Raw genomic sequence first — 27,232 nt, 5'->3', positions numbered from 1 at the left:
ATTAGTTTTAGGTGACTATACCAATTTAACCACAGGCAAAAACTTTCTCTGTGTGCAACAAACTCATATAACTATTCTTTTTAAAAAGCCTTACAATGTTCTTGTGCATAGTGAACTGAAAAAATATTCCCCTACCCCCTCCTTCCTCTAAACCCAAAGCAATTCCATTACTAAGAGGTGGGAATGTATGCTCCAAACTCTGATCAGAATGAATAACAGGTACTTACATTTACATTTACCGTGAATCAGTTGCAAATGTATTGCTAGTATATATCTGCAACTATAGTATCACCTCCAAGACCCCAATCACCAATAAGACTATCTCTAACCTTTACCATTCATATCTCCCTTTCTCCAACCCCAATAATATCCTCTCCCCCAGCTCCCTCACAATTTCACTCAATCTCCCAGCTGCCTCTAGCTCTCCACCCATCACAGCATCTCTGCCGTGTTGACCTGCTCAACTGTTCCCTCACTTCTACTTTCGACACCCATGTTCCAACCAAATCACTCACCATCTCAGGCTCGTTTAGTTCTGCTTGGTACAGACCCCATCTTTGTTCCCTGAAGTCTGATGATCGCAAACCTGAGTAAGTCTAGTGCACAATGGCTTTGTTTGCTCCGACACCATCCTTCTCCCTTTCAAGATCACCACAGCCCCAAGGATTCATCCTTGACCTGCCTGTCCTCTTCAACTAACCCATTTCTAATATCCATTTCCTCTCTAAGGTTCTTGAAGATGTCGTCACTTTTCAGCTCTGGACTCATCTCTCCCAAAATTTCAAACAAATCTCTTCAGTTTGGTTTCCATCCTGCTCACACCACCGAGACTGTCCTGGCCAAAGTCACAAAAGACATACAGTGTGGCTGCAACCACAGTATATTATCCCTCCTTATCCTCCTCAACCTTTCCACGGTGTTCAACACTGTTGACTTCTGTTGTCTAGATCTGTGGGATTGCCCTTGTGTAGTTTAATTTGTACCTGTCCTCGTGTAGCCAGCACATCCCTAGCAATAGTTTCTCTTCCTGCCCCTGCACAAGCACCTTTGGAAATCCCCAATGGTCTATTTGTGGCCCCCTCCTCTTCCTAAAGGCTACCCTTTGGAGACCTCATTCACAGGCATGGGGTCAGCTTCCATATCTATGACACCCAGCTGTACCTCTACACTACTTCCTTTGGTCTATGGCAACCTGACTGACGTTTCTTCCAAATGAACACTAAGCAGACTGCAACCATTGTTTACACCCCCACCATATTACCCCTATCCAGTAACATGCTCAAGCTGAGTCATGCCATCCCCGTTTGATACACATTTTGAGTTTCACGTCCTATCCTTCACCAAGACTGCTTACTTCCATCTCCGTAACGTCACCTGACTCATCACTACAATTCACCCCCACTGTCGCTAAAACCCTTATCCAAACTTTTCTTACCTCTGAACTTCAGTTCTCCATCCACCTCCCTCCATAAATTCCAACTCATCCAAAATTTAGGTGCCTGTATTCTGTCCCGCACTAAGTTCTGCTCGCTCATCATTCCCATCCTTAATAGTCTATACTGGCTCTCTGTCCTGCAATGCATTGAATATAAAATCCTTGCTGTTATCTTCAAATCCCTCCACAGTCTTACCTTTGCAACAACCTCCAACCTTGCATCCCCGCCTAAACCCTTTAGTTCATTGAATTTGATGTTATGATCACCGACCCTTCCCTTCACCCCATCATTAGTGTCACAGTCATCACTCACTGAAACCCATCCATAAAACCCACCACCTTTCCTCTCTCTCCATCTTTAAAAACCTTCCTCCAAGCACTCTTAGATCTCCCACCCTCACTTAGCACTCTTTTCCTTTTGTAAAGTGTCTTGACATGTTCTTTGTTGTCTAAGTCGCTATATAAATGAATGTTGCTGTGCTACAAATCAGATTTAATACTTATATGGATTTGGGTGGCATCATGCTAAATTTTGTAGTATAGTATCATAGAATAGTACAGCACAGAAGGAGGCCATTCTGCACTGGCTCTTTCGTAGAGTAATCCTTGTTAGTCCCACTCCCCTGCTCTTTCCCCATACCCCTGCAATTTTTTCTCCAAGTATTCATCCAATTCCCTTTTGAAAGCTACAACTGAATCTGTATCCTCCACCCTTTCAGGCAGTGCATTCCAAATCCTAACCACTCATTGTGTAAAGTTTTCCACATGTCGCTTGTGGTTCTTTTGCCAATCACTTTAAATCCGTGTCCTCTGGTTATCGACCCTTCAGCCATTGGAAACCGTTTCTCTTTATTTGATATGATAACTTTATGTTTTCAGAAGAATAATTGATTTAGTTTGGGCTGAGGCAAGATTTTAGAAGTTGCCTGCTTCAACCTAAAGTAAATGATTCTTAAACTCACTTTATCAAATACAACCAATTTATTTTACAACTTATTTTGTACTTTCATATATATTTTAATCTAGTCAGATTCAACCTTGAAGTGAATTTGACATGATTCTTGCTTCCATTTGACTTCACAGTCCAAGTTTACTTGATAAGAAAAGAAAGTTATGAGCTAATTTTGAACATTAAACATTTGTTGAATTGGTCATTAGTATGCAATCTGAAAAACTGGGCTGAATGTTAAAATTGTTACTAAGTTTAACTAGCCACAGAACAATGGGTTACAGCATTTACCAGCAAAAAAAAGTACTTTAAAAATAACCTAGTGCATTAGTAGCAGCTATGAAATCCCAAAATGGATTTTAGGCAATCAACCAAGATAAACTAAAGATGGACTAGCATGTTACAACTGAATGATTGTGCTTGATATTTTATTAAGGCCAGATCACTCCACCTCCCAGTCAAATCATCTTGTATCACAAAAATACAACGCATCTGATAAAAAACAAGACATTATTAGCTACTTACATTTACTAGATGAATTAAATGCATCATATATTACCTACAAAGAACATTGTGGCCTCATTTATATTTGTTATTTAATGACAATGTGAGTTCAATGATTAATAATAACATATGCTAATTTAAGATATAGGCCTGGAGTTTCTCCTAGGTTGGGCTGGTTTCTCCAGTGCAATTCGCCCAAAATCAGCCATGCCAGTGCAAAAGATTGAGGAATTTCAAGTGCAAATTACTTCACTAGTTTAAAAAACATTGCGCTGGAAGCCGGCCTCGCCCACAAAATTGGTCACGCCCTCAGATCGAATTAATCACCATTGCGAGTTTTCGCTAATTGTGCCCATTTGTGGGCCTTTGAGAAGGCTCTTAAAATTAAGCTTTTTTCTTTAGGTGCAAGGACACTAATAGGCACCTTTTAAAAGCTTTTAAATATTATTATTTTTATTTTACTAAGAAACTGACTACTTTACACCAATGAAACTAGTAAATGATTCTGTATAGTTTTCTTAAAGTCATTTAAAAATGCTTATTTTTTGTGATAAACCCACTTTCAGCTGTATTAATAAAATTGCACCAGGTTACCACTTATTTATATCAAGGAATATTTTTTAATGCAAAAAAAATTACATTCTAAAACGCTACCCAATTGTACGGTTTTCATGGCAGATTTTACATTCAGCAATATACATATGCATTTCAGTGGAAACTTGAGCAAAAAAAATTCACTTCTGAAAACTAACCCAAATTTGAGCGCAATTTGCACACAGATTGCCGATTGCGCCCAAAGCGGAAACTCTACCCCATAGTAACTTCTATGCAAGGCACCTCATTTTTCAGTTAGAATCCATCCTTTACCTCCACTGAGGCTCTATGATCATCAGCATTAAAATAGTGAATGGAAGTCACCATGGGACCACGGCACAGACGAATAAATTTCAAACAAGCCAGGAAGTTATGAAGTTGAGTAGAAAGTGGACTCGGTTTCTTGTAGCATTATTTTCTAATAAGGAACTCCTCAATAGTAAATATAGGGCATTACTGAATCATGCAGACCAGAAAGGTCTCGGGTTCAATCTCTGGCTGTACTCTCTTAGCCAACCTCTCAAATCCATTAAACCTATGCATATTATCTTGACAAATTCCTGGCCGTGTCCCAATACAGTAGAAACCCATTAAAAGCAGTTTTTGGGAACCAAACAGCATTAATGTTTGCATAAAGGGCAGATTATAACCAAGGTATATTGTCGATACTATAACTGATTTCAGTACAAGCATTTAAGGAATGCGGAGGGTGATATACCTTAGACTGTGGTATATACAACAGCACAATCATTTCCTATATTATGGGGAAACGAGGTGCTGCAGCAAGTCTGCATAGTGTCCTTTTATTTTCCAGAATCCAGCTCTGACTGATGCTAGCTGTAACAATGCCACAAGATTTTAGTTTGGGAATGTAAACTGAATTTCTAGCGGATATGAGCACACACACAGCACATAAATTCAGCATAAACTGACAAGATCATGCTGGGCGTCATAATACCACAGGTACCAATCTCAGATTGGTAGATGTACACGAAAATGCAGGATTGGCAGACCTGATGTGCTGGCAGAACTGTTTTATATCAATACAAACTGTGTATTATAACTGGCATATCAGAGGAGTCACAAGGATGGTGGGCAAGGAAATGGAAGAATTATACTGGTGCAGCAGGAAGTACTCTTCCTAGGTTGAGGATAAGGCACATTGTTGGGAAAGAGGAGAGGGAGCTTTCTTTGCTTTTTCTTTTTTTCTGGCCATACTATACCTGACCTGTTCATGTTAATGTTTGATACCAGCACTGGGTGTCTAAAATGAAAATATATTCATTCCATTACCCAACACTGACCTCTTTCACTTTCAAAAATATAAAAATTAAATCAAATTTCCTATATTATAAAAGTTAATATACTTATGATTGCCGACTAGGTGACACAGTAAGTATCATATTCTTCTTTCACTTTATGGACCTATATTTGAATCCAACTTGGAGTGAAGGGATGAAGGTCTCCGTTCAGTCTTTGCTATTAAGGTACTCCAATGAGATTAGGCACTCTCAGTCTAGCACTGAGTGGGCTACAAGCCCATAGTACAACCTACACAAATGTGCATCTACACCAAGCCTGAGGGATAGCTGGAATGAAAAATCAAAAAATCCAGTCCCTTTGGAGGCGAATCAAACAAATTATAGTGAGATTAGGCTGCTCTATATTAAGATTGTCCCCATCAAATTTGGATCAGGAGGAGTGTAAATTCAGCAAAAAAATGCATAGGCATATAATGTACAATCTAAGTAACGTAGTATGAACATCAACCACTACTTATTAATGGCTTCTTGAAACTATTACATCTTAATCACATTTCTAAAGGGCAAATCAGAACCATATTAAAGTAGGGCTTTTGAGCTGAAATATTACGGATTCAACAATTTGCATTTCTCTGTTACTCTTCTGAAAGAAGAGCAGATGTATTAAATTCAAAACTAAAGCTCAGCGAGAATGTATAACGTGTGACTTCATTTCACTTCAACATCTGTTACATGTAACTCATTTCTAATTCTACGCATAAGAACTAGTGAGTTGCTGAAAGCATTTTACTGTTGAATAAAATTTCAAACTGAACAAGTTCACATATATTGGTTGTAATATATGGTTCTATGAATACATTAGGTTTTGATTTAAAGCAGTGTTTTCACCCTCTCTTCACATAGTGTATTTTGTTACTGAAGCATATCAATAAAACTCCAGTGCTGACTTTGGCAGACAGAACCTACAGAGCAAGAATGTCTTACTTGAAGCAGCAGAGAAATATACACAGGCTTACTCCATAACTCCATATTCACACGAGTTTAAATAGTGTTCAATTGCATTGTAACTTTTAAGATGTTTCAAAGCTGTGCTATCTAACTAAATTTAACACGGCTTACGATCATGCTTTTGTACTAGATGCATTTAAGCATACAAGTTATACAAATCATTTTGCTAAAAGACACTTATAGTTGAAAGATCTAGGTTCTTTAGAGATCAGCTAACAATTCAGCCAGCTAGCCAGCCAAAATAGCTAACAGGAAATAGGAAGGCCACATGTGGAACTAATTACTCATGTGTAGGCCATGACAAAGAACATTTCTCCAGACTTTTCATGAGCTTCACTTTCAGGAAGTAGCTATAATTACTGTTCAAGTCTAGGGCATGATTCTTAGTACTGACAGTTCCAGCATTTGAGAGGAGCCTATACCCTTTTCTGTACTGAACAGGAACTGGGATAAAACTGCTACAAATTAGAAACAAATGCTCCCTTCACAATAAGTCTCAAGTATTTACTAACATAGACACAGATTAGTTTTCCTGCCAGTTATATATATTTTAGTTAACTGCTCAAAACTATTGCACTAAAATGGTTCATCTTGATTTTACAGCTTTTCCATACAAGGGGCCCACTTCCTGCCTAGCTAAGAAAGCTGGCCGAAAGATGAAATGACTGTTTAGCATTACACTAAAACATCTGGTACCATTTTATATACAGACCCATGTCTGAGAGCAGGCAATTCTAGCGGTCTCTCCAGCGGCACAGTGCATACCCAATCTCCCTGGGGTGACATCATCCCATATATGGGTTGCTAGGCCCAGCCCACCCTTTTTTTTCTTGTCCTAAATTCACTGCCAGATCCCTGTCTCCTGCAAATGTGCCACGTCAAGGCTGGAAATCACAGTTCTTTTAGAGACTTCAGTGTACGCAGACAACAGTGGATGGTGAACTTGGTGTGCAGGTATAATTTCTTTGCTGGCAGAAGACAAGAAAAAGTCAAAAAGGTCCTGCTCCGTCGACCCAGTGTTCAGACTACCTGTTCAGGACAATATTGTTGTACAGTAGTCTGCACATTGGTTAGACTGGGTATGGGAAAGCAGCAACAGTAAGTGTCTTTCCACACTTTTGAAGGAAGACAGATGAACAGTGCTACAGTAAGAGCAAGTATTTTTCTTTCCTTCATCTTTTATTTTTTGAAAAAAGACCCCAGCAAAGATGAGGAACTCTTCTAACAGGAGGCTCTCACCGCATAGCTTAGCAGCAGGAGACATGTCTAGGCCTATTGTTGGACAACACCTGGTCTATGACCTGCCGAACTTCACTGACCCGATCCTACCACCACAAATGGAGATATGTACCCTATCAAAAGAAGAGAGTCAACGCTAGGTACTCTACTGTAAATAACACAAAGGTCCTCTGTGAAATGAAAAAAAGTTTATTGTACTTTTTGTGAGCACTTATCTCACAATCAAAAATACAACTGTGTCAGTACAAAGATCTAATTTAATGTTTTATTTCATAGTAATATTGTAGAAGCTAATTGTAAAAAAAAATGATTTTGCTTTAAGGCGTTCAATAGCTAAATTTTATGTGACTAACAAATTCACTACAACTTTTCCACACACTGCTGTAAATATGCAGTTTTTTGTGAACCATTCTTCAGAGTTAATTACTTCTTTTTTTCTGAGGGGCTCCACAGGTTAGAGATTACTCTGAGGTGAGTACTAAAATATTAGGATACCGGGCAATAGTTCAGAAATTCTTTGTGAAATTTTAAACTTTGTGCGTAAACTTCAGAACGTTAATTTTCTCAATTTTGCAAGCTTCCCCAGAAATTACGCTTGGTAAAATTCCAGCTGCACATACAAAACAAAATGATAAATCAACTTTAGTAAGTTATGAGGGAAAGAACAACATTAAAAAGTCTGCACTGTAATGAGCCTCATAGTTGATAAAACCTTTTGCATAATGTGGCTAAAGTTAATAATGAAAGAAGAAATTTATACTTTGCTTTGTTAATTACAAAGGGCTATGGTAAATAGTGGTTAAGAAGGGAGGCAAGAACTGTTAATTAAAAAAAAAAGAAATACAAAAGAGTTCGAAACCAAATATCGTAGATTTGAAATGTACCCTTATTAGAGACAAAATCCCTGTACAGCAATATCAGTTTAAAAGGAGATGCTTACAATTAAACAATGATGTGGTACACTATTAAACAATTTAATCTTTGCGTGAAGTAGTAGCCTTTCGGTCTTTAGCAGCTTCAGTTTAGATCACATCCAATCTCATTGCAGAGATAACATTTCTACAGCTGCTTGGCACATGTTTCAGAAAAAGGAGTGCTTAAGGAATTCAAAATACAAGTAAGGTCTTATGGGCACCCTCGTAGGAGTTACAGTATTCTGAAATCTTATTTTCTGTGAGGCTAAATAATGCGTCACTAATTTTACATATGCCTGTTCACAGATATCCTGCATCATATCCACCGACCAACCGGGTCCCTTATTTGATGGGATGCAGAATTAGCTTCCACATTTTTAGTGTGAAAGTTGTTCAAAATTCTCATTGGAAAAAGTTTTAAAAGCTATACTTTATAGTGCTAATTTAGTAAGTTACAAATGGTGCATTAACTTTTTAAACACAAATCAAATTTATTCTGAAATTAGGCTCTCCTGTACATGCTAGTCACTGAACATTCTTTTTAGGAGGCAGCCTATTAGAGATAGCCAACATACTAAGTGATAGGAAATATACTCCATCTGTCTTTATGCCAGATCTTGTACTCTACATGACTAGTATGATTCTTAGTTAAGGGCAAACACTTTGCATGAAGCAGTAGTCACAAAACATGTAACAACATTAAGGAATAGTAAAAGATTATTTCAGTACTTTACATGGAAGTCAAAGTACCCACACGTCTAAAAAAAATGCTGATAGGTCAATTTTTTCTGATTTAAAACACACTTTTTCTAATTAAAAGCAGACCAGATTAATAAAGGAATCTATTCTGGACTTCAGCATTCAGAGAGCTACAATTTCCCAATTAGATCTTTATCTAAGTTGCACCAAATTATTTAAACAGTGAAAATTTTCTGTCAGCTGGCCACAGAATGACAATGGCTATCACCATAGGTAAATCTGCAGCCTTGATTCCACTGCCTTCGTCTGTAGGAGGTGGCCGAATCTGCCGCATGAGAGCAAAAATGGGGAAAATAAGGCATTGTTTTTTTTTGTTGAGTAAAATAGCTGCAAATTTAATTCTCAAGTCTCAGTTTCTTACTGCTTATTCTTAATCTTGTCGTTCTTGCTGGCCTACTAAATTGTTTATATTAGCTAGGCAGCAGCCATGGACCACCCAAGCCTCAAATCTCCACGGAAAGTGGCCAGAGACAGAAAATTGTGCATTGGTGATTTTTCAACTCCTTCACATCAAACAAAAACATTAGTTGGAGAAGTTTCTGTAATAGGGCCAACTTCTCATTAATGGTCTTTTAAAAAAAAATAAGAAAAATTGAATAAAGTGCTTTATTATTTTTTTCAAATCCTCTTTTTTCAATGCACTAACATCTGACAGGGTTTGAATTACCAGACAGTGACAACTAATTAGCTCCTCTTTTGTCATAAGAATTCATTTGCATTTTCAGTTCAGTCATACACTTGGGAAAGATGCATCTCCTCTATTTAATTTTTTAAAAACTAATTGCCATACAAAAGGTACACATTTGATAATTACATTCACTAATTGCGACAAGTGGTGATTGCAACAATGCAAAAGGAATGGAAATGTGTTCAAAACATAAAGCTCCTGATTTTTTTAAAAATGAAGCTTAAGCGGAAATGTAACTGTTTGAAAATAAACATGCAATTTCCACGAATCAACGACTGCACTGTACGTCAAAACTTTGTATAAAAACCAGGATATTGGCCAGTAGGCGAAGGCTTCATTACTAGATGGGGTTCAGTTCAAAGTAAACATTTAAAAATATTCATTTCCTGCATGTCTGCCAGTACACACAGTGTATAATGCATACCATTTTTGTAGTTTTTAAGGTTACGGGCTTGGGACATCAGTAATACACAGTTTATTTTCTTATTGTATGATCTTATCTATCCTCTGAAGCAGTAAAGTTGCCTGAAGGCAGTCTAATTTGTCAGAACAAACAACAAACCAACTTGTTTGCATAATTCAATACAATCTGTTGACCCTAAAAGGAAAATCCTGGACAACTGCAATTTGTAAGCATTGCAGAGCAAGAATACCTTGTTAATATACAAAAACTGTTTAAATCACTTAAAACACTCAGTAATAAGCTACCTGTATCTATTTGTATATAGCCTTAACTGTAATTACTTTACAGCAGTTACAGTACATCGCCAACAATGACATTTCCCAATGTTCAATTAATGGATCCAATATTGAACCAAAGTTCAGATTATGCTGATTTCAGAACTGTCAGAATAAAACTTTAAAATGTTTTGTCACATTGTACATTTATATTAATTATCCTTTGCTCCATTAGGATGTCACCAATTCGATAGTCTGCCTGCATAACAATCAATGCACTTCAAACTGTTTTATTGTATGTGAAGCACTTTGAAGTGTTTCTGAGATACACTAAATAAATGCAAGTTTTTCTTTCTTTTCAGTTACCACATATTCCATCACAAAACCTTTGCAACATCATGCCAGTAACATTGAACATCGGCAATGTTTGCCTAGTATAAACAGATTACCACATGATAATAGCATCAACCAATGGTAATAAATGCAATAACATACAATATAATACTATTGACTACTCAAGCATTCATGTATATCACTATAAACTAACACAACCCCCTTTTTATTACTGTATAATGCAGAGTAATTATACTTATGACTGAATTAAAAAAGATAATAAATATCAGCCATGATCTTACTGAATGGCGGAGCAAGCTCGAGGGGCCATATGGCCTACTACTGCTCCTATTTCATATGTTCTTATATATATAAAAAAAATATAGTGCCCTCTTGCCATATACAAGAATTGTTGTCTTTTGTTAATGAAATATCACAATTTATTACATTTTTCCCTCTTCAGACATGTAAAAAGTATTTTCCATACCGCTCGTATGTTTTTGAACTGGTCTGCAATTGAAATGTGTTTTTTTAAACATGTTTTCAGCCTAGCTGCAATTAGTTGCTTAGATCTGCCATCTGGCGGGGTGGGAAGAGGGAAGAAATTATAAACACCAAAACATATAAATTTGGATATCAAAAATAAACTACTTTTGTAATAAGAAACTAAACTCATTTTTTAATGATCTTTACACTAACACAGTTTATATCTTGTATACCTAAGAATAAATGTAATTTCCTTCTGTGTTCCATTGTATATTCGGATTGTTACATAAAAAAACCTATTTCAACATGTATTGCTACAAAAGTGCAGAATGAATGTTCTCTGATCAATTGTTTTGGAAGCTCATTGCCTACTGTTGCCGTTCCTACGCAGAAGAACACAAAAACCAAAGAACCCTAACAATGGCTGGTAGGAGTTGTCATGTGTCTGCCTGTCTACACTTGCTGTGCAGAAAATCCTCTCACCTGTACAGCAGGCACAGACAGGCAGTCACATGACAACCCAGCCTGACTGACAGCCAATCAACTGGAAATCAGAAGAACCATTCTCAGTATAAAGACTTCATGAGATTTATTCAAATACCATCTTCAGCAATGCAATACAGCTGCTTTGTAAGTTCACTTTTCTTTCTAATCAATTGTAATGGCTACATGTTTTGATTTATGTACATTTAGTTTTATCATTAATCCAGACATGAAAAATAAAGAGTTCATGGGTAATCAGAATGTTAATTGGCTTGGTTTGATCAGAACAAAGAACTGTATAAGTCTTTAATAGAAGTAGTCTCCTTTGAAACTGTCCAAAAGAACTGCATTTTGACACTTTACCAGCACAGTTATGCAAGAGCAGCAGGACTAATTCTGTACAGTTTTCACTGTTAAAATGTTCAGTCATAAAAAACTGCTTTTAATAATTACATTTCCTAACATGAATATATTTTAGCAGTTAATTGTCATTGCTTGAAATTAAAATGAACCTTATGGGGATAATTAAATACTTTCCAATAGCTTCAATTTTACAAGTATCTATGTGCAAAATCTCTGTCATGCAGTTTTATACACAATATATTACACATTTTAAAATGTTTCATCACCTACCAGCCTTCCTTTTTAAAACAAAATCACAAATATGATAGTTACTTTATAACACTGTACCGACCAGTTAATTTTCTTTTAATTACTGACATATTTAAACTTGTATTTTGAGATGGAATTCATTCACAAAGAGTGAATGTATTACTAGGATCAACAGCTAACTATGTAGTGTTACCACTGAGCTCCAGCTTATTACAGTCCTGAACTGTGAAACCCTGGCACAGAGACACAGGCCGTGATTTCGCCAGCCATGGCGAGTTCGGTGCGGCCGGAGTAGACAGCGGCCTCAAACTCAACACCCGTCTTCATCCCGCCTCCTCCAAGTGATTTTGCCCTGATTGGGCTTGTTAAGCCCGCCCTGCGAGGTTCCCGGCCAATTAAAAGGAAGCGGGTCTGATGCCAGTTTCCTTAAAGGGGCCATGTCCACATTCATTTTGACAGTTGTGCTCTCAGTGTTCCACTGCATTGAGCTGCTGCTAACACTGACAAAAACTGCACAAAGGTGCACGGCTGTACTCAGGCTCTCCCATGACTACCTCCATATGCTTATGGAGGGAGTCACTGCACACAGGGAGATCCTCTTCCCTTCCCATGGGAGGTAGAGACCTCCCCAGGACACCAACGCAGCCTGGCTGCACATTGCACATGAGGACGCAAGCAGGGATGTTGTCAGGACCTGGCTGCAGTGGCACAAACCTTTCAATGATCACAGTAGATCACGAAGCATTACTGCAAAGCCACACGCAACCTCATCCTCCTGTGCCACTCATCACACCCCAACACTCTGCCTTCCCTACCCTACTCCTGCACATCCTTACTCACACCAACTTACCTTGCACCTCCACCCATCCCTCTCTATCTATATTATCATTCCCCATCTCACTAGCCACCCCTCACTCACCCTCATCCTAGTCCAATTATACCAACTAACAACACACAAGGGTAAGCACTTGGGTGTTTTAGCCAATGTTCGTGTAAACTTTCTATTAATGTGTTGTCAAGCATTGAAATCATTATCGTCACCACTTTGCCTTCTTGGATAGATCTGTGAGCGCATGTCAAAGTGTCTTAGTGAGTTCCAGTGAATGGTAAGACATAACGCTCCCCGCGCCCCCCCCCCTGCCAATGGTGATGAGTGTGAAAGGAATGGCTTGGACATTGTAGGGATGCTTTATGGTGTTGGTGTGGGGTGGTGCCAACCTGGTGCATCATGCAGCAGCCAGGGTGTGCAGCGTCGAATGAAGTAAATCTGGACATGGTGAGGCCATCGCTGGCGTCCCGGGCAGCAATATGCACGGGTGATGATGCCCTGTGTAGTATCAATTTATTGCAGAGAAGGCTGGTGTGGATTTTAGTGCTGCTGGTGTGCCCGGTGATGCTGGTGTTGGAGCTGATCGTGTTGGGATTCTGAGGATCAAGGTGAGATTTTTTCAAGGGCACCGATGCTGATGGAGTAGATTTCAGGTGAGGTTGAGATGACAGAAGTAATCTGTCAATGTTGAGATAGGTTGTTCCAAGGAGGTGACAGTGGGTAGAGAGATTTCTCCAAACACTTCAAAAGTGCATAAAGCTGAAAGGTGGGTTCCAAATCATTAATGCTCCAGCTTCTAAGATTGGGAAGTGAACAGTTGTGAAATGGTAGGTTTTATACCACTTTTGCAGCTTTCACCTATTCACAGCAATCCACAGTCATTGAGGACCCGACATACTTACCTGACGTGATAGCCGTTCTCCGGGAAACTTGCTGAAAACCTGGTAAAATGGTAAGTACATGGGAAAATGGTTCTTAACTACCTTTCAGTAAGCTTTTAGCTATCTAAATTGGCTGACCCGCCACTTGGTTTCGAGTCTGTTCAGGGATGACAGACCCGACACTTGGGAAACTGACAAGGAGGTGGGTTTACAGCGGGATACTGGTCCACTGTCAATCTTTGTGATTTTGACAGTTGACCCGCCTCCAAACCCACCCTCTGAGCGCCGGCAAAATCGCGGCCACAAAGTTGTTTAAATTAGAGTTAACTTTTGTTCCACAAAAATAATACACAAGAAGCTAATACAGTTAAATACATACATCAATTTCCCATGTTAATTATCTGTTTAGGGAGTTCAATGGTACACTTCAGCACTTATTTTGTTATTGCAATAGTGCTGGCAATCCTCTAAGGGTGTTTTTATACTATGGGGGTGCAGGCAACTCTAGACTTGGAGGTCTGCACTCTATAATGTAACAAGCCCTACTCCCTCATTCAGCAACATCATGGTCCCATTAAAATTTTGGTCTATGATGCCATCTGATTAAGGAAGCAAGCAGAAACTAAAATGAGCTCAGAACACCTCTGGAGATTTGTGGGGGGGGGGGGGGCGGGTATGGAGGTGGGATTGCCGGGAAAATGACAGAAACTGGGAGCGGGCACCGACCCCGCTCCCAACCCGTCTCCGTACCATCTTCCTGGGAGGCGGGTCCCCGAGTCGCGCAGGGACCCGTCTCCTCGAGGAAGGAAGGAGATTAGAGCCAATTAACTGCCTGCAATTGCGGGCTTCCCGACGGCTGCAAACCTCGCCAGGGTCAGCGAGGCAAGCAGTGGGTCTGCGGGGGTGAGAGGGGTCGAAATGTCAGCTGTAGAGGTGAGTGATGGGTGCAAGTGTGGACAGGTAAGTATGAGAGGTGAGTGTAAAGTGTTGGAAAAAGTTTCCTTACCTTTGCTACTTTCTGCAGGCTTCAACCTTTGATGATCCGGAGGTGCCTCATCTCAACGGTAGAGATGAAGAATGGCTGCTGCATTCTCATATGCAGCAGCCATCTGCTTTCTGCTGAGGAGAGAGGTCTTGGTGAGCCTGTGTGCAAAGGCTCACCTTAGAACAGAGACTGTCAGTGTTTGACAGCTTCTCAAAGCTGTCAAATGCTGACAATTCATCTGTCAAAAATTTTTCGACAGCTGAAGCGTCATACGCTGACGTCATCTGTCACCGGCTTTCCCTTAATTGGCCAGCCCGCCCGGGTGGGCTTAACAAGGCCAATCAAGGGAAAATAGCGTGGGTTGGTCAGACATCGCTGGGGGCGGGACTGAAACCCGGAAACCAGAAGTCCCGCCTCCAGCACGTCTCCATTGAAAAAATCCAGCCCTTGGTCTTCAGTCCAAATGTAAAAGCAGCATAGTGGTATGTGGATGTCGCTCTTCTGAAAATGCATGGAGGAAAAAGCCCCTTACAGATATCTTAATAACCTGATTAAGGACCAAATTCTACAGTTTTAGAGTGAGTCAGCATAGCAGCTGATACTTCTGATCCTCAAGGTACTCTTCTACCTATTAGTATTCAGTAATGCATAGCTCTATAAATGCTTCGCCCCTATCTAAAATGGACTTTAGCAGCATCATCTTAATATAATAAAATATTTACCACCAATCTATTTTGCTGCAAGATAAAATGAAAATTAGCTCAAATATATACTTATGGCCCAAAATTTGCTGGAGCAGAACATCTCACGGCATGCGCCGTTAGTTAAGATTTTTTCCTCACCCGAAAAATCTTTGTGCCGCAAATTGCTGGAAGTGTGAGCTGATAACTGCATGGCGAGGGCAATGGGGCATCTGAGACATTGGTGAACAACGTGACCCAACAGTCTATCTCCTTAACCAATGAGATTTAAGGATAGAGAAAATAACAGATGAATGACGAGAAGGAAATAGGGTGAATTAGAGTCAGATTAGGAGCAAAAAGAGAAATAAAGGGGGTAATTTTATCAATGGGGAAATGATGGAGGCGGGACTGCTGCTTGTTGGGTTTCAGTCCCGCCTCCATTGACGTCTGGCCAACCCACGCTATTTTCCCTTGATTGACCTTGCCAATTAAGGGAAAGCCGGTGACAGAGAACGTTAGCGTATGACGTTTCATCTGTCAAGATTTTTTGACAGGTGAATTCTCATCGTTTGACAACTCTGTGAAGCTGTCAAACACTGACAATCTGTCTTCTAAGTTGAGTCCTTGTACTGAAGACTCAATTAGAAAGCTTTCCTGAGCAGAAAGCAGAAGGCTGCTGCATTTAAGAATGCAGCGGCCATTCTGCTTTCTCTGCCGGTGAGATGAGGCAGCTCCGCAGCCTAAAGGGATGAAGCCTGGAGGAAGAAGCAAAGGTAATCTTTAATCTTATTAAAACACTTCAGACTCACCTCACACACTTACCTCTCCACACTTGCACTCATCACTCACCTGCACACCGGACATTTCGGCCCCACCGACCCCCGCAGACCCACAGCTCGCCTCGCTGACCCTGGCGAGGTTCGGAGCCGTTGGGAAGCCCACACTTCAGGTCTCAAAATAGGGATTAGCCAAAAAAACTGCCTGTTAACTATCAGGAGGGTACCCGCCTCCTGGGAAGATGGCACGGAGGCAGGTTGGGGGCGGGATGGGTACCCGCTCCCAGATTCTGCCATTTTCCCAGCAGTCCTCCTCCATACCCGCCTCCCCGGGGCTGGCAAAATCGCCCCTAAAGTGACTGAAAGAATGATTGGATTAAGAGAGAAAAAAAGCACAAAGGAAAAGTAAGAATTTTTTAAAAATTTAAAAACCTCCAAGAACGATTATTACCTGCAGGAATGAGACTCCACAATTTCAATTGATTCCTTTCTAGACCGGAGAACATAAATCTCATCATTAAATGGATTATTATGGTGTTAAGTACCAGCCCTAACTTTCTGAGGTGAGTTTAATTGGTAATTAATACGCAAATGCAGCAATTTCTTGAAACTCATGGGGAGCTGCTGTTTTCGCGAGGCTAACAGCAGAGCGGTACAAATTGTCCAGCAACTTGTGGTGATTCACAACTCAAAGGGTATCTCTTCCTTATCAAAAATTGCTGGACGATATACACACTAATAATGGCGGTGCATTAAACCTGCCGTTACTTTCCCAGCAAATTCTGGGCCATAGTTCTATACCATACCCATACCTACTGGATTCAAAAACAATATATTTGGCATTTTTTACTAACTACAATTTGCAACTGATTACTCAGCAATATTTAACTAACTGGCAGGCCTGTTATATTATTATGGCTTTCAAATCAGTAAATATATTTTTGGCTATCACAAGCCACATAACTTAATGGCCCGGAATTTGCGGTTGTAATGACGGTGAAACAGTCAGCGTTCGCAGTCATTACTCTGTGAAATTAACAGCACCTGTCCGCACATGCACAGTTAAACGCGGAAATCCAGAAGTTGCTGTCAGTGGTTCCCCGCTCCTCCACAGACTGTTGAAGTCCTCGCAGATGGAATCCTACAAATCACTTGAACTGGTGTGAACTTCCGCTTTTTACACTCCAATCTCACTGTAAAATCCCCCGAAAAAGTTAAGCCTTGTTCAATGAGGTGTACCTGGGTTGTTAACGGCGTACTAAGTCATAATTACTGCTGAACAACCTCTCTGGCCCTGAAAAACGAATTTTTTTTTGGAATGTCAAATTTTTCCATTATGATACAAATTCCCATAAATTTTTTTGTTTATGATGTTTCAGCTTCTACTTTAATCCCATGTGTATGTCCCAATTTTTATTTTGATCTCTGTAAAATGATTAAAAAGTAAATTATAATCAGTTAATTTTACTCCCTGGTTTGATGGCTATGAGAATTCTTCAATGTGATTGGCTGCTTAGCCTGCTTGATGACATCACTGTTACTGGACGCCAGAGATCTCCTGTACATGGCGCAAGAATGTAATTAACGTCAGAAGGGTATGCATTAGGCACTAGTTTGCAAAAGCACAGAGTGGAAGAATTTGGTGGAGAGGAAGAAGGCGGTCTCTCATGTCCAACTCAAAAGGAGGAGTGGAGCCACAGAACCTGAGGACTCTAAGTTAAGTATCTAGATAGCTAATATTTAGGTTCTTTGTGTTTAGTATCTCAGTGGTCTTGTTAAACCTGAGTAAATAATGTTGCCTTTTTTCTCTCTAAGTTAGGGCAGTGGGTTAAACTACAAAGATTAGTTAGTAGTCTAATAAATAGAGGCTTGGCAGGGCACCTCAGTCCTGTTGAATGGACATCCTGTGCCATGTGGGTAGTCCAGGATGCTTCTTGTGTCCTGGACAAAAAACATGTGCAGGGAGTGTCATCAGCTGGAGGAGCTCGAGCTACAGGTTTAGGAGCTTGTGTAGCAGCTGGTGTCACTGCAGGGCATCCGCGAGGCTGAGAGCTACATGGATAGCACATTTCAGGAGGTGGTCACCCCGCAGCTTAAGAGTTTGCAGGCAGAGAGGGAATAGGTGACCACCAGACAGACAAGGAGGACCAGGCAGGTAGTACAAGACTCCCCTGAGTGCATCTCGCTCTCTAACTGGTATCTGGTGAGGGCGATGGTTCCTCTGGGGAGTACAGCCAGAGCCAAGTCCAGGGCACCATGGGTGGCTCAGCTGTATGGGGTGGGGGGGGGGGGGGGAAGGAAGGAGGTCAGGAAAGCAATAGTGATAGGGGATTCAATAGTTAGGGGAACCTAGACAGGCATTTCTGCAGCTGCAGTCATGACTTCAGGATGGTATGTTGCCTCCCTGGTGCCAGGGTCAAGGATGTCACTGAGCGGCTGCAGGACATTCTGAGGGGAGAGGGTGAACAGCCAGAGGTCGTGGTACATATTGGTACCAATGACATACGTAGAAAGAGGAATGAGGCCCTGCAGGCAGATTTTAGGGAGCTAGGAAAGAGATTAATAAGCTGGACCTCAAAGGTAGTAATCTCCAGATTACTTGCGATGCCACACGCTGACTACAGAAATAGGATAGTGCAGATGAATGTGTGGCTGGAGAGATGGTGCAGGAGGGAGGGCTTTAGATTCCTGAGGCACTGGAACCGGCTCTGGGGGAGGAGGGACCTGTACAAGTCGAACGGGTTGCACCTCAACAGAGCCGGGACCAATATCCTCGCGGCGGGGGGGGTTTGCTAATGCTGTTGGGGAGAGTTTAAACTAACTTGGCAGGGGGATGGGAACCTGAACGTAGATCTAGAAGGGAGAGAAGCAAAGCTAGAAATGGAAGGCAGAAAATTAGTAAGTGAGTTTGGAAGGTAGAGAAAACAAAGGCTAGAAAATAGGGAACAAAGGGGTTTGGCAGTACTTAATGGTGTATACTTTAATGTAAGGGGTCTAGTGAATAAAGCAGATGAGTTGAGGGCACAGATAGAAATGTGGAAGTATGGTATCATAGCTATTACTGAAACATGGCTGAAAGGGCAGGGATGGCAGCTCAACATTCCTCGTTACCGGGTTTTCAGACAAGATAGAGAGGGGGATAAAAAAGGAGGGGGGGTCGCAATATTGGTTACAGCTGTGAGGTGGGATGATATGTTAGAAGAATCATCAAATGAGGCCACATGGGTTGAACTGAAGAACAACAAAGGGGCAATCACACTGCTGGGAGTGTCAAATAGTCAGAGGGAGATAAAAGAACAAATATGTAGGCAAATTTCTGAGAAGTGCAAGAACAATAGGGCAGTAATAGTAGGGGATTTTAACTGGGATAGAATCAGTGTAAAAGGTATAGAGGGTGCAAAGTTCTTAAAACGCACTCAGGAGAACTTTTTTAGCCAGTACGTAGCAAGCCCAAAAGAGAGGGGGCGGTTCTGGACTTGGTTTTAGGCAATGAAGCTGGGCAGGTGGAAGGGGTATCAGTGGGAGAGCATTTTGGTAGTGGTCATCATAATTCAGTTAGATTTAGCGTAGTTATGGAAAAGGACAAAGTTAGACCAGGAGTAAAAGTTCTCAATTGGGGAAAGGCCAATTTTACTAAGGTGAGATGTGATTTAGCAAAAGTGGACTGGAAACAGCTACCTGAAGGTAAATCAGTGTCAGACCAGTGGGAGGCATTCAAGGAGGAGATAGTCAGGGTCCAGGGCAAATATAATAGCAAAATACTGCGGATGCTGGAAATCTGAAATAACAACAGAAAATGCTGGAAATACTCAGCAGGCCAGGCAGCATCCGTGGAAAGAGAAACAGAGTCTGATGAAGGGTCCCAGACCTGAAACGTTAACTCTCTTTCTCTCTCCATGGATGCTGCCTGGCCTGCTGAGTATTTCCAGCATTTTCTGTTGTTATTTCAGAGCAAATATGTTCCCACAAGGAAAAAGGGCGGGACCCCCAAATCTAGAGCTTCCTGGATGTCAAGGAGCATATAGGGCAGGATAAGGTAGAAAAGGGAAGCTATGTCAGATACCAGGAGCTAAATACTGCAGAAAGCCTAGAGGAGTGTAGAAAGTGCAGGGGTGAAATTAAAAAGGAAATTAGGAATGCAAAGGGAGGGCATGAAAAAACATTGGCAAGTAAAATCAAGGAAAACCCAAAGATGTTTTATAAATACATAAAGAGCAAGATGATAACTTAAGAAAGAGTAGGGCCTACTAGAGACCAAAAAGGGAACCTGTGTGTTGAGGTGGATGACATTGGTATAGTTCTTAATGAATACTTTGCGTCTGTCTTTACAAAAGAGAGGAACGATGCAGTTAAGGAGGAGGAGTGTGAAATATTAGATGATATAAACATAGTGAGAGAAGAAGTATTATGGGGTTTAGCATCTTTGAAAGTAGATAAATCATCAGGCCTGGATGAAATGTATCCCAGGCTGTTAAGAGAAGCAAGGGAGGAAATAGAGGAAAAAGGAGGCGATGACCATCATTTTCCAATTCTCTCTGGCTACAGGTGTAGTGCCGGAAGACTGGAGGACTGCTAACGTTATACCATTGTTTAAAAAGGGAGAATGGGACAGACCAAGTAATTACAGGCCATTAAGCCTAACCTTGGTGGTGGGCAAATTATTGGAAAAAATTCTGAGGGACAGTATTAATCATCATTTAGAAAGGCATGGATTAATCAAGGACAGTCAGCAAGGATTTGTTAAGTGAAGGTCGTGTCTGACTAACTTGATTTAGTTTTTTGAGGAGGTAACAAGGAGGGTCAATAAGGTAGCATGTTTGATGTAGTCTACATGGATTTTAGCAAGGCCTTTGACAAGGTCCCACATGGCCTGGTCAGAAAATTTAAAGCCCATGGGATCCAGGGGAAAGTGGCAAGTTGGATCCAAAATTGGCTCAGTGGCAGGAAGCAAAGGGTAATGGTCGCTGGGTGTTTTTGTGACTGGAAGGCTGTTTCCAGTGGGGTTCTGCAGGGCTCAGAACTATGTCCCTTGCTTTTTGTGGTATATATCAATGATTTAGACTTCAATGTAGGGGGCATGATTAAGAAGTTTGCAGATGATACAAACATTGGCCGTGTGGTTGATAATGAGGAAAAAAGCTGTAAACTGCAGGAAGGTATCAATGGACTGGTCAGGTGGGCAGAAAAGTGGCAAATGGAGCTCGATCCAGAGAAGTGTGAGGTAATGCATTTGGGAAGGGCTAATAAGGCATGGGAATACACAATAAATGGTGGAATACTGAGAAGTGTAGAGGAACAGAGGGACCTTGGGATGCATGTCCACAGATCCTTGAAGGTAGCAGAACAGGTAGATAAGGTGGTTTATTAGTTGAGGCATAGCATATAAGAGCAGGGAGGTTATGCTTGAGCTGTATAAAACACTAGTTAGACCATAGCTAGAGTACTGAGTACAGTTCTGGTCACCACATTACAGGAAAGATGTGATTGCACTAGAGAGGGTACAGAGGAGATTTACGAGGATGTTGCCAGGACTGGAGAATTTTAGTTATGAGGAAAGATTGGATAGGCTGGGGTTGTTTTCTTTGGAACAGAGGAGGCTGAGGGGAGACTTGATTGAGGTGTATAAAATTATGAGGGACTGAGATAGAGTGGATAGGAAGGACCTATTTCCCTTAGCGGAGTGGTCAATAACCAGGGGGCACAGATTTAAAGTAATTGGCAGAAGGATCAGAGGGGAGTTGAGGAGAACTTTTTTTACCCAGAGGGTGGTGGGGGTCTGGAACTCACTGCTTGAAAGGGTGGTAGAGACAGAAACCCTCATCACATTTAAAAAGTACTTGGATATGCACTTGAAGTGCCATAACCTACAGGGCTATGGACCAAGTGTTGGAAAGTAGGATTAGGCTGGATAGCTCTTTTTCAGCTGGCACAGACATGATGGGCCGAATGGCCTCCTTCTGTGCCGTAAATTTCTATGTTTCTATGAAAAGAGAAATCCACGCCAGAGATTGCTAGATCTTTGTGGGCAGCTTTCTTCAAGGTCAGTGGCGAGCACCGTCACTTCACCGCTGACCGCAAAATCCGGGCTAATAACACCATAGATGTGAGGAATTTCCAACAGCCTTTCTCAAAAGTGAGGAAATATCTGCAACACACCATCAATCATATAACCATTTATTTTATTTATTTTCTGGTGGTGGGGGCAGGGGGCGTAGCCAATTTTAAATGCAATTTAGAACCTGTTGCCTGGAAGGAATTAACTCGAGTTATTATTGTTCAAACTCTCACAGCAGTTAATTATCACATTCCTGGGCTGTGAAACTCTCCCCAACAGAGCAAACAAAAAGCTATTTATATCTCAGGCTTAAACTACAGTTAACTGTTTCCACAAGAAAGTCTTACTGTCTTTCACAACTATGCATCTACTTTTTAATTGGCAGTTGCATTAACTTTACTGCTGATAAATAGTTACTTTTTCAAAAAAAGCTACATTACCTTAGGTGAAATACAACTGTTGCTCATTTGTGATATGTACATTTATTTTCTCCAGGATGTTTTTTTTTACTTTTGTTTTTTGGCAGATTTTGTGCTCAAGGCCAGGGATTTATGTGCTTCGGAATGTAACATTTACCCACTTTTTATACCAAGTTTTTGGTCACCCTCCTAATATCTCAATCTTTCGCTCACCAACCGTTTTTATTTGACGACGTCTCTATGAAGCACCTTTGGACAATTTTCTGCATTAGAGACATTATATAAATGCAAGTTGCAGTTGTTGCTATAGTAATAGGAACAAGCACTCCTAGGGCAGGGTTATTATGACCAAATGCAGAGTGAAGACGCTTACTAGTCTGCCCCAGCAATGTCTTTAAAGCCAAGCTCAGAAGAGAAGCCATTGATGTGCCAACATCACATTTCCATTTCCTACACCACCCACATCCTTGTAGCTTTGAGTGAGATTACAAATTTACCACCCATGTTGAATTTCTGGATTGTTTTTACACGGTGGAGTTGTGTCCATTAGGAACCAAGTTAAGTCTGCCTTGAAATTGTTTCGCATAGGATCCTTACAAGTAGCAGGAAAGAGGCTTGCATCCCAGTTGACCAGGTTTGAAGTAAAGAGATAGGCCTAGAAATTCACTATAGCCCCGTTTGGGGCACCAGCCTCGCCAGGGCGCTAAAAGTAGCGCCCCGGAAGCAGTCGCGGCCGCCCGCCGGAAATTCAGTTGGCGCGCCCCAGAGGGAAGCGCGGCGCTACTGGAGGCGCCCCGCATCCCTCTTGGGGCGCTGCAACTGAATATTGCTGCGCAACGTGCTGCAGCACCACACGCTGCGGCACGTCACGCTGCGGTACTGCAGGCCTTCCTCCCCTTCTTAAAGGGGAGGGGCCTCGTGCAGCGCGATCTGGGGCCCAGCTGGGCCCCCGAGGATCGCGAGTGCCGGCAAAAGAGCCCGGCACCGAGGAGAAGTGCCGGGCTCTTGGAACGCAGTCGGCACTCTGCGGGGGGGGGGGGGGGGGGGCTCAGGAGGCCGGGGACGGCAGCGCGGAGTGGTGCTGGCAGGCGGCCAGCAACAAAAATGGCCGCCCCGCACCTCTCCTTTAATTAGCACCTCTACCGCCGCAGGTAGACCCCCCTGAACCGGTCGCACATAGCGTCCGGCGTTAAAGCAGGGGGCGCATCTAAATATCGCGATCAGGGCATTAGCAGGGCGCTGGGCACACCAATGACGTCATCAGTAGTGGCGCAGCGCTAATGGCTAGCACCGCCCTTAGCGTCCTGCTGAATTTAGCGGGAAGCGTGGCCAGTGGCTTCCGACCCACTTAGCGCCCTCTTAAGGCGCTAACGGGTGGCGCAGCCCACTGAATTTCTAGGCCATAGTATTTTAAACATATCATTCAGTGCTTCCCCACATGCTTTAAAAATCATTTTCACCCTGGGTCACATGCTACTCCCCAAAGAGGTACACAACAGTGCCCCCAGTTGGTGAAGGAGGTACTCAACATTGACACTGAAAGGCTCACCCTCCAGTTTTCTCTCACTTCCAATGAGGGGGTACATTGCCTCATTTCTGCATTTAGCCTGATGGTCCAGCCAAGATTCTGAACATGGCTTGTGGGGAATTTTGGACATGGACCCAGATCCTACACTCCACATGGAGAACTTTGGTGAATCAGCACACTGTACCACTTGGTGGATTCTAATCCATGCAGCAACATCTTATCAATAGAATAATTACAGTAAATTATACTGTTGTAAGGGAACATGCATGCTTTCTTACCTCTTCATCCTTGAACCAACAGAGACTCTCTGCAGTCAGCACAAACCAGTATTCCTTGGAGCCTCCTTTTATGATGCTAATGTTGCTGATGGTGAGCCAGCCTTTTCTTACCACCTACAGGGAATTTTGGATAGGCAAACAGACATAACACCTTGGTTAAAACATAGCTTCTACTTATTAGTTTACCTGAATAAGTGGTTACTAATACTGTTTTTATACTGCAAAGTTAACATCAGTGCCTCGCTTTTTTTTGCAGTGTTAGCACCATGGCACAGCATAATACTGCTTGTGTCTCCTGATTTTCAAAATGGCACTGGGAGTAAAACTACCTCAAAAGTAGTGGTTTTACACCATAGGTGCTGTGCAGCAAGTCCAATGCAACTGGAGTGACACCACATCTCTGCTGATTTTCATTTCACAATACACTGCGCTACACATGTTGATGTCATTGTGAGCATGTGTGCTGATGTGACAACACGAGGTATGTGCACTCTAGCACACATACACAGGAGCCCAAGATCATCACATTGTTCACCCCAAAGCAAGTTAACACTATGACTGCACTTTTTGCCTGAACTGCAATGAAAATGACAAAGTATAAAGACAGCATGGACATTAATACTACAGTATACTGGGCCAGTGAGCAGCCAACAAAATGGAAAATTAGGAATAATTTTCATGTGATTCCTGCAATATTCAGCACTTTTGTAGAACAAAAGTAGCCACTTTATTTGCCTTTATAAAATAAAAATCTATTCATTTGATGGATTATCAATCTGTTTTTCCTCATTAAAAAAACTGTGAAATAGAATAACTTTGTTTCTTAAACTGACTTTTCTAAATGATTAAAATGCATAGCTCTTATCTGAAATTTTTTGTAAAAACGATCTCTTTGCCCCGTGTGCAGTGTATGTGTTCTCGACTCTTGGCAATGATATTGATGGCATAAAAATATAAACAGCAGACCACACCACCAAATTTGAGGCAGTAGCTAAAACCCCATTCACATTTTCTGTTTTCAGTCTAAGGCAGTAATAAACTCATACCAGAAAGAACAAGTATCACATAACAAGGAAGAAAAAGCTGATCCCATAACCCTACACTCCCAGGAGTAGCCTTACTCGACGGAAGCACGGATCGGATAATCAAGGCTATAATGCTGTAGCCCTATCACCTTTCCCAGTTCCCTCCAAGCGTGGCTCCTATGCTGGGATCACAGAATCACTCCTAAAATGCCATCTCTACAAATACCTTCAGAATGAAGACCTTTGAAAACTGCCTGAGCAGGAAAAAGGAATTGGTGGATATTATATTTGACAATAGCTCCAATTTCAGTGGGATTGTCCTTATTATAGTCTTACTTTCCCACGTCCTAATTGTAACAGATATGGGCCTGTTTTTTTAAACCCATTCTACGTGGAAAAATATGCTCCCAAACAATTCCAATCCCACAAAATAAGATGAAAACCACTCCATTTGTGGTAACCAAAAAGTTAATTTTTGACTTTGCTGTACCCATCACCCTGCCATGATGATGTTTGTTAAACATATAGGAGGTATGAAAAAAATATTATAAAACAAAGTAGCCTAGAACCTATCTGGAATTGTAGATTTAGGTGTCTAATGAATTTGGAGTACCCCAAATACCCAGGGTGACCAGGTGCCCTGGGTGCTCTAAATTCACAAGACAGGAAGTTTAATGTCTTGCAGAAAGAGAGGAAATGCCACTGCCTCTCTCACTCTCTTTTCCCCCCTCCAAATTTTTTTTTTCCATTTATGTGAAAAATATCCTTTTTTTGCTGTTCTGCCTCTTCCCCCTAATTGGCCACTAAAGTAGACAACAGCGATGAGGCTGGTGGCTAATCTGAACCAAACCAAGAAAACCACATTCCTGGCATTGGATGCGTGTTGCACTGTCCTTCCAAAATGTATGAGCCATTGAAATCTAATTTATAGTAGCAAGTATGGGTATCAACCAAGAACCACATACTTTAAAGCACTCATCTAACTGCAGTAAAAGTAGTTACCTCTACTTTCTTCTCAACAAAAACAAATCACAGCCACTCATATAGATCACATGCAATAAGTTTGTGCAGCAAAGAATGTACATCAGTGGCCTTTAATACAGTTCAAAAATGTCTGATCTGGTGTCCAATTAGTCCAAAAAATTGAAAGGCAACCACCTAGCAATCATTTGGATAACCAAATAAATTTCTTGCTTTAAAATTAATAAAGCAAAGTAGAGATTTTTCTCTATGATAAATGTCTGAATGCCTGAATCCTATGTTTGAGAAATGGGAAACTTTAAAGCCTGATAGCTGAGCCATTGAGTTTTCATTCTTAGTTCCATTTAAGATTAGGCATGATATAGGAAGCTCCGTAGACTCACTGAAATAATAAAGAAGCTAGTGAGAAAATGACAGATATGGTGGCTCTGTGGTGAAGATGCACGCCTGTCCAATATACTTGGCAGATGTAGTGGTTATTAGAAAAACACTTGGTCACGGTTTAAGGAGAGGGTGAAATAAGTAAATCAAACTTGGAGCTCCCTCTGTGGTGTGCAAAATAGACACATATTTGTTCAAAACACAGACAACAGGAAGAGGACACATTCCAAGGAGATCTTTTGGCTTATGTTGTTGGATCACATCCATTTTCCTCTGATTGACACAACACATATACTAACAACTGGCTTCTATGGAGAAGATCTGGACATTTTTTAAAGCTTTATTTTAAAACAGACCATTATAAAAACTAAATACCTGAAACAATTCTATAATTAAGTACTTTCAAAAGCATTTACCTCTAGAGGTGCCTTCTCCGTCAAGAATAACAAAGCCTAATCACTCATGGA

At 41.2% G+C, this 27,232-nt stretch overlaps 1 protein-coding gene across 1 annotated transcript in view; it reads right to left on the bottom strand.

The window, feature by feature from the left end:
- dnm3a (dynamin 3a) overlaps positions 1-27,232 on the bottom strand; it is a 452,439-nt gene that overhangs the window by 142,606 nt on the left and 282,601 nt on the right. Inside the window, exon 14 of the mRNA XM_085978004.1 lies at positions 24,379-24,492. Coding sequence (XP_085834130.1) covers positions 24,379-24,492 — 114 coding nt within the window. The remainder of the gene's footprint in view (positions 1-24,378; positions 24,493-27,232) is intronic.

Source organism: Somniosus microcephalus, chromosome 3 (assembly GCF_052327205.1).
Source record: "Somniosus microcephalus isolate GS21.2 chromosome 3, FLI_Smic_1.0, whole genome shotgun sequence".
Taxonomy (NCBI): Eukaryota; Metazoa; Chordata; class Chondrichthyes; order Squaliformes; family Somniosidae; genus Somniosus; species Somniosus microcephalus.
The sequence above is the reverse complement of the archived record's forward strand: the minus strand, read 5'-3'. Positions and strand labels throughout refer to the sequence as shown.